The sequence below is a fragment of the Helobdella robusta genome (assembly GCF_000326865.2).
Source record: "Helobdella robusta unplaced genomic scaffold HELROscaffold_2, whole genome shotgun sequence".
NCBI classification, from domain to species: domain Eukaryota; kingdom Metazoa; phylum Annelida; class Clitellata; order Rhynchobdellida; family Glossiphoniidae; genus Helobdella; species Helobdella robusta.
Window position 1 is genome coordinate 1,759,084 of NW_008704083.1, and position 8,839 is coordinate 1,767,922.

Genomic DNA, 8,839 nt, shown 5'->3' on the forward strand with positions numbered 1-8,839 from the left:
ACTTGATTTGAAATTTTGGAAACTATTTGGGAGAATCTGCATCGCTTTGCATACTAATAGCAGCTCTGGTAGTTTATTTTCTCCCGATGCCTGAAGCCCACTGTTTAATTCATTCCATAAAGTTTTCAATCTTGCAATTTGGCCGGATACATCTACATCCGCTATCCAATTGAAATCGAAAAAATTGCTACAAACTTGGAACAGTTGGTCCTTAGTTGACGCTTCAAAATTTCTTTTTAATTCCTCCCAAACTTCAAACGCTGTGTTCTTGTCCATTATCTTTTGGTATGTATCTTCTGTGACTGCATTTGCAATTACTGATTTGGCATAACTGTTTGCCTTTCTAAACAGATCTGATTTATTTTTAAAATCTTTTGCCTCTTGCTCTGTTTGGTTTTCTAGTAATTCTGGTTTCGACAACTACCCATCAATCACATCAAGTGCGCCCTCATGGTAGTCCATGAAATCTCGAACACGACGTTTCCAAATGGGCCAATCGGCTGCGCAACTTAACTGCTTTATTTGAAGCTTTGAATCCATTTCTTCCTTGTCTTTCAAGTTTACCTTTTAATTAGAAGCAAAATATCGAATTTCAGGGAATGAAGAAGCACGTGCTTTCTCTTCACTTCAGTCTTCACAAAGGAATCTTCCGATATTTCTTTATTCTAAATTTTCTTCATCATATCAATTAATTAAGAAAAAAAAACGTTATCAGGGCCCATAACCTGTTAAATTTCTTATTACGTAGATCGCTTAATTAATTGATACAATATTGAAAGACATTAATAGACAAGAAATAAACTTTGCAACGTTCTCGACTTGTTTATTATCAACCGGATCAACAGAAAAGGAAAAGTGAAGTTACATACAAAGCAAAGAACATTTGGTCCAAAGAAAATAAATGTATATTATAAATCATAATGTTTTAATATAAAACATAAAACATAACATGTTTTGCCTTCCAAAGGTCTCTCATAGCTACACAGTTGATCTGTGAGTGTTTCGACTGTTCTTTCAGTCTTGTTCAACAATCTCCAACTTGCAGCAAATGACAAATATTTTTCTGGCAAAGTTTCAATTATTTGGCACATCAGCAACAAGTCACTGTTTTCATCTTTTCCTAACTCAACCTTTAAATCTTTCCAAAGATTCTTGAGTTTTGTGACATGAGTGACAACATCATCGCTTTCATCTATTTTATAACTGAAGAACTTCATGCATAAGTTGTATGCTTTATCTTCATTAACTTCATCATACAATCTGTGAAGTTCTAACCAAACATCTCTGGCATTACTGAATGAACGACCTTTTTCATACGTTTCATCGGTCATGTTGGTTGACATAGCGCTACAATCTGCTTTATTGAATCTGTTCAAAGCAGTTTGATATTTTGCTATCTCATCTTTATTTGAGTCATCGTTTAATTCATCTGGAACTTTTAATTTGCCATTTACTACGTCCATTGCATCAGGAATGCCGCGTAGTATTATACAAACTCTCGACTTCCAGTTCAACCAATTACTTTTGCCTTCTAGGTGTTTGATTTGCACTTTTGTTAGATCCATTTCTTCCTTGTCTTTCAATTTGACCTTTTAATTAGAAGCAAAATATCGAATTTCAGAGAATGAAGAGGCACGTGCTTTCTCTTCACTTCAGTCTTCACAAAGGAATCTTCCGATATTTCTTTATTCTAAATTTTCTTCGTCAAATCAATTAATTAAGAAAAACGTTATCTGGGTCCCATAACCTGTTAAATTTCTTGTCACATAGATCGTTTAATTGATATAATACTGAAAGACATTAAAAGAAGAGAAATAAACTAAGCAGACCTTAGAAGTTTCAGACCTGCTCACAGTACTGAAACTTCTTTACTCAAAATACACAATGATATCCTTCTCTCTAGTGACAAAAGTAATCTTACTCTTCTTCTTGCTCTTGACTTTTCCTCGGCTTTTAATACTGTTGACCATACTATTCTCTTGAGACTGCTGCATCATTCTTTTAATATTACTGATTCTTGTCTATTTTGGTTTTCTTCTTATCTCTGTAATCGTTTTTCTTCCGTTGTTCTCAATAATTCTACTTCTAACTCCTTTACTCTTACTTTCGGGGTACCTCAGGGTTCTATCCATGGCACTCTTCTAGTTATACTATATACATCTGAACTACCTCGTATTATTAATAACTTTTTTTTTTCTAGTCAACTATATGCTGATGATTCTTACATTTATACTTCTTTTCCTCCATCTAATCTCAATAGTGTTCTTCATAATTTATCTCTATGTCTTTCTTCAATTATTGCTTGGTCTGACTCTATGTGTCTTAAACTTAATCCTTCTAAGTTTGAATTAATTTGTTTTAATAAATCTAAACACTCTATTACTATTCCTCCTATTATCTTACCTGATTCTAAAACTCTTGATGTCTCTCATAAGTTTCGTAGTCTAGGTTTTATCTTTGATTCTACTATGTCTTTCTCTTCTCAGATTAATAGTGTTGCTAGAAGCTCTTACATTCATCTACGTAGAATAAAAAAACTTTTACCTTTTCTTGATGATCCTACTCTTCTCCTTCTTGTTACTTCGTTAGTCTTATCTAGGATTGATTATTGTAACTCGCTTTACTATGGTCTTCCTGACTCTATACTCTATCCTTTAAGTAAAGCTTTTAACTCTGCTGTTCGTCTAGTTGCTCGTGCCCCTTTCTTTTCTCATATATCTCCATATCTTGTTCTCTTGCACTGGCTACCTATAAAATATAGAATAATTTTTAAAATTTGCACGTTCATGTATAAGTCTCAATCTAAATTATTTCCTAAGTATTTATCAGATATATTAATTGAACCTAAACGCCCCGGTTTACGATCGTCATCTTCTTCTCGCTTTTTCTTAACTCGTGTTAAACACTCTTTTGCCAAATCTGCTTTTGCTTTTTCTGGCCCTTTTCTCTGGAACTCTCTACCTACTTCTCTGACTACTTCTCCATCACTTGCGAAGTTCAGAGCGGATCTCAAGACCCATCTGTTTTCAAAATTCATTGAGGCACGCTGTTGAACATAAATTGAACATCAATCAATCAATTAGCTTTATAAGCTAATTGATTGATTGATTGATTGATTGATTGATTGATTGATTGATTGATTGATTGATTGATTGATTGATTGATTGATTGATTGATTGATTGATTGATTGAAGCAACGATCTCGACTTGTTTATTATCCACCGGATCAACAGAAAAGGAAAAAGTGAAGTTACATACAAAGCAAAGAGCATTTGGTCCAAAGAAAATAAATGTATATCATAAATCATAATGTTTTAATATAAAAATAAAACTTAACATAGATAATAAAAATAAATAAAACTTCAAATTCATGAAACAACAGATATCTCCAAAGTATTGAACGCTGTAAAATAAAATTCTATTCAAAACTTGCATGCAAGATATTTTGCTAAATATTTAATGCAAATCTAGTAATTTATACTGCATTAAACAGTAATTACAGCCGACTAAGCAAAAAACAAAGCATTCTGGCATTTACTACGGACCTAGTAACTTATATTGTATGCAGCGATAATTACCATCGACTAACCAAAATATTAATGTCTGTTTTACTGCAGACATTGTAATTGTTTATCACTTAATAAGCAGTGGTATTTACCGTCAATGAAGTAAAATAAATGTACTGTAGTATTTCAATCAATCAATTAGTTTATAAAGCGCTATTTCCGCGATGTTCAACAGCGCTCCTCAATAAATTTTGCAAATCGATGGGTCTTGAGATCTGCTCTGAACTTCGTAAGTGATGGAGAAGTCGTCAGAGAAGGAGGTAGAGAGTTCCATAGAAAAAGGCCAGAAAAAGCAAAAGCAGATTTAGCAAAAAAGTGTTTAGTATTTACCCCAGAGGTAACTATTTTTCAAACTAAAGGCAGCTGTACTTATTATGGAAGTAGCCTCATTTATGCAATTTTCATACAAGTACAAATTTTCGGTTAACCCAACCGATCCCAAACTCTATTTGTTTTTATTTTTTAAAACTTAATTTTAAAAAATTACTATTTATACTATACATCAGATTAATGAAGTGATTATCATTATATTATCTAATTAAGAAAATTTAATTATTAAAAATAAATATTAAAATTAAGTAATAAAGTCTACTATTGATTTTTAATAATTTATAATTCCAAATAAAAATAATTTTATCAAAATTTGAAAGTTACATTGTAAGCTTTTTTATAACCTTTGAGGTAATCATGAAGAATACGCCGTAATCCCGCCCACTTTTTGTTTTGAAATTGATAATGCTGATAAATTAAGCAAAGAAAAGTAAGCAACAAATGTGTTGTATTTTCTTTATTAAAATAAATTTAAAATTAAAAAAAAACAAAAAATTTTAATATCAAACTTTTATTTTTCAGTGTATATCATCAATTTTTAAAAATTTGAAAATATTAGTTGAAACATGACCCAAGATTTTTTAAGGTATATATCGTCTGTCGGCGCCAATTTCTCTTGTTTTCATTGTGCCTCACAAAATTCCATGAAAAAATTAACGATGGCCGCTTTTTATTCCAGCGTAAGTGGTATCTCATCATAAGTTAAATGCATTAATAGTAAAAAAAGGGGGACTGCGTTAGTTGGTGTCAGGAACATGGATTGTTGGCACAATTTCTGGTTTGTAATAAATGTGAACATAACACCAAAGTAATTACCCCCGAACAAAGAAACCGTTGCGTGATCTCTTCCATTTTAACCACACGTGGCCGAGGGGTTAACGTGTCCGTCTACCACTCCCACGACCCGTGTTTGAATCTTGCAGTTTCTACAGGTTCATCCGGGTAGCCGACCCCCGGCCAACCCAGCCGTCCATCCTTTCAAAGCTGGTTAATGGGTAGACGACGTAAAGTTGTCGCATGCTGGCCGGCGAGATGGCTCATTGGTTCAAATGCTCGCTGAGTCAAACATTTCAATGGCTATCATATACTCAGCGTATATGATGTGGTGCTTGCCCGTGCACATAAATACATGTGTACGTCGTGTGAAAAAGATAAACAAGCCTTTGTGGCGAAGATTGCTGCTTCAAATCAATGGTTGAATATATGAAGAACATAAAAACAACACACGTTTAGACGACATTTTCCCCGAGATCGGGGGTTGCCGTTTGGCTACCTATGGTAAAACCGAAATAATACCCCTCGATGCCATCCACATCTGTCACTTGCCTCAGTATCACGCAACTCCGCTTTCACTCTGTCCTTCTCCACCTGCTCTCTCCATCCCAATCGCGGATGACCCCTTCCTATCACTCCTTCAACCTCGAACTCCAACGCTCGCCTGATCCAGACCCTTTCATCTCTTCTCAACACATGTCCATACCACCGCAATCTTGATCTCCTTATCAATGTCACAATGTCCTCATTCAGTCCCATTATCGATATCAGCTCTGTACTACTCCTCCTATCCTTCACTTTAACCCCACACATCATCCTCACCATAGATCTTTTAGCCCTCTGCAGTACACTTTCCTCCTCTCTCCTCAACACCCAAGTTTCACCACCATATATCATCGCTGCTCTCACACATGCTTTATATACCCTCCCTTTCATCTTCACTGACCATTTCTTTCCACACAATACCCCACCCAGTTCCCTAAATTTCATCCATCCCACACGAACTCTAGCCGTAACAGCGCTCAAACATCCTCCATCCGCGTTCAGTTTAACCCCTCTAAATAAACAAAGCTTTCCACTCTTTCAATACCACCACTCAACCCCGTGCTTGCGTCCGTCCTATTAATCACACCATGAACACATTTCTTATATTTGAACGTGCCTTCCACCTTTTTCAGTGCCTCCCTCATACCACTATATCTCTTATGCACCAACTTCTGACATCCTATACACAATACCGAGTTAGCCTTCACTCTCCTACAACATACCCCACAGGGGTCTATTTTACACGTACTGCAAAACAGCACCAAGTGAAATCAACCACTAGGCCATCACGCAGCTCAATTAGAAATAATGACACTTTTAAAATGAAACTGCACTATAGTTCTTCGCTCTTAAGGGATAATTAGCATATTACGTTTATTCCCATAAACAATTGGATTTCGTCGTTAATACACCAACCATCGCTTGTAATAATAATCTTTCATTATATTTAACATTTTTGTTTCTATTTTCCATCTAGGGGGAAGGCGTGCACATTCGATCGGTGTACACAGTCAATCGGAACGTTTGTTTTCGAACGCACTCTTATTTTCTAAAATATAAAGTACCACGTGGACGACAATATAGGTGACCTCGTTGTTTATCGCCATTTTGACAGAAATCATTCGCGGATAAAATATTATAAATCTTTTATGCATTTTAACGAATACAAAGTAAATATTGTACACCATCGAACGAATTAAGCTGTACATAAGGTAGGTACGGTTAGATATACCTGTGTTGCATTATTGATATATTATTGTATATACTATGCGTGTGTATTCATAAATTTTGTGGTAGGAAATACCCATAAAAGTTATAGGTAGTATAAAAATCATAGGCATGGACGTACACAGTCGATCGTCATAGGAGTGTACACAGTTGATCATTGATCGACTGCGTACTGCTTTTAATAATGAACTAATTTATGCCTATATTATTATATTTATATTATTATTATGCTATCAATTTTTTTTAATTCACATGTGACATAAACCTATATAGTTCTGCTTTATATGTTTCAGATTAACAAGCTGAAAATTTTTTATTTGTGGTCGAAATGGGTCGAAAAAGAGTTGTTGAAAGAAAAAAAGGAGCAGTGTTATCAGAATCTATGAAACAGGCTGTCACAATTGTGCTGAACAATACAAACACAATTAGAGGAGCATCTAAACTTTATAAAATACCATATGGTACATTACATTCATATGTAGCAAAAGCAAAAGATGTTGGATTGGATAGCATGAGGTTTGAGGCTAACTACTATGTGCGAAAGATTTTCTCTGTTGATCAAGAGACTTCAATACATAATTATCTAGTAAAATCTAGTGAATATCATTATGGATTATCGAGAAAAGAGGCTAGAAAATTAGCATATGGTTTTGCTGTACAAAACAATGTAGAGCATCCACCATCTTGGGATGCAAATGAAACTGCAGGAAAGGACTGGTATAACCAATTCATGCACAGACATCCGGATTTATCTCTTCGTAAGCCAGAAGGAACTAGTCTTTCGAGAGCTACAAGCTTCAACAAGCATAACGTCTCACAATTTTATAAAAATTTGGATGCTGTATATAAGCGATATAACTTTGAACCACAAGATATCTTTAACTGCGACGAAACTGGTTGTACTACAGTACAAAAGACCACTAATGTCAGGGTAATAGCAGCCAAATCTAATCGTCAAGTTGGGCGTGTTACTTCGGCGGAAAGAGGCCAGGTTGTTACTGTGTGTTGCACTATCAACGCCATTGGTAACACAGTTCCGCCTTTCATGGTTTTTCCTAGAGTCCACTATAAAGACAGGATGATTAAAGGCGCTCCACCAGGAACATGTGGAGCCACTAACCCTAGCGGCTGGATGACATCTGAAATATTTATGAAATTTCTAGCACACTTTGCAAAACATTGCAAGTGCTCAACTGAAAAACCTGTGTTGTTAATATTAGATAATCATGAGAGCCACATATCCCTACAATCCTTGGACTTTTGTAAGAATAATGGAGTTGTTCTATTGACTTTCCCTCCACACTGCAGTCACCGGATGCAACCGCTTGATGTTGCTGTTTATGGTCCGTTCAAACAATATTACACTCATGCATGCAATGATTGGATGAATACACATCCTGCAACACCAATGTGTATTTTTGATATTTCAGAAGTTGTTGGTGTCGCTTTTCCACTGGCTTTCACACAGAAAAATATCAAATCGGCATTCTCTTCTACAGGTACTAAATTTAAATAAATTTCAAATTAAATATTTATAGCATTTATTTACAATGGAAAAAGAACTTTCACATTTGCAGAGATTTGTTTTGATGTGTTGCAAAAAATGTTGTGAATTGTGTATAATTCTAAACCTTATAATTCTTGTATAACATATTCTAACATTAATTACTTCATAACATTTTTACAGGAATATATCCATTCAACAGCAATAACTTTGATGAATCAGAATTTTCAGCTTCCTATGTCACTGACCGACCACAACAAGATGTAGCGACTCCAAATGTTATTGATGTACAACAACCAGGTCCGGATGCAATTACCCCAAATGTTAGCGATCGGATACAACTGGGACTGCATGCAATGACTCCAAATCGACTACAACTTGGATCACATGCACCATCTTCAGATCTCACCGATCAAATAAGTATGAAGTCTCCAGAAGACATACGACCCTTTCCAAAAGCAACTCAACGAAAAACAATGAAAGGAGGTAGAAAGAAAGCAACAACGAGAATTTTAACTGATACTCCAATTAAAAATATGTTACAGGAAGAATTGATTGCACGTCTTTCAAAAAAAACTGCAGCAAAAAAAACTTTGAAAATAAATCCTGTCAAACGCAAGTTAGATATAAATACATCTATGGAAAACCCCATCAAGAAAAGAAAAACAGTTGTGCGACAAGATAAAACAAAGGTGACACCTAAAGTAGGTAATTTTGGAGAAAATTCCGCTGGAAAAACAAGTGGGACTAAAATAAAAGTGAACCATGCCATTGAACCAGACTTTGAATCCGAGGATGAAGCAGAAGAAGAATTTCGGCTTAGATTACAGAAACAGAAAAAAAAAATAGTTGTGTCTGGCCAGAAGGATTGTGATGATATTGAGCTGTGTGA

At 35.1% G+C, this 8,839-nt stretch overlaps 2 protein-coding genes across 2 annotated transcripts; both read left to right on the top strand.

Annotated features, from left to right (window-relative positions):
- Positions 1–6,771: 6,771 nt before the first annotated feature.
- On the top strand, positions 6,772–7,185 carry HELRODRAFT_64616 (hypothetical protein; the record flags this gene model as incomplete). The annotated part of the gene is made up of 1 exon (XM_009017100.1): positions 6,772–7,185. A coding segment is annotated over one exon (414 nt), but the record flags the coding sequence as incomplete, so codon positions are not given.
- HELRODRAFT_64632 (hypothetical protein) lies at positions 7,174–7,959 on the top strand (the record flags this gene model as incomplete). Its single annotated transcript, XM_009017101.1, has 1 exon — positions 7,174–7,959. The coding sequence occupies one exon, from the start codon at positions 7,174–7,176 to the stop codon at positions 7,957–7,959; it is 786 nt and encodes a 261-aa protein (XP_009015349.1).
- Between the last annotated feature and the right edge of the window lie 880 nt (positions 7,960–8,839).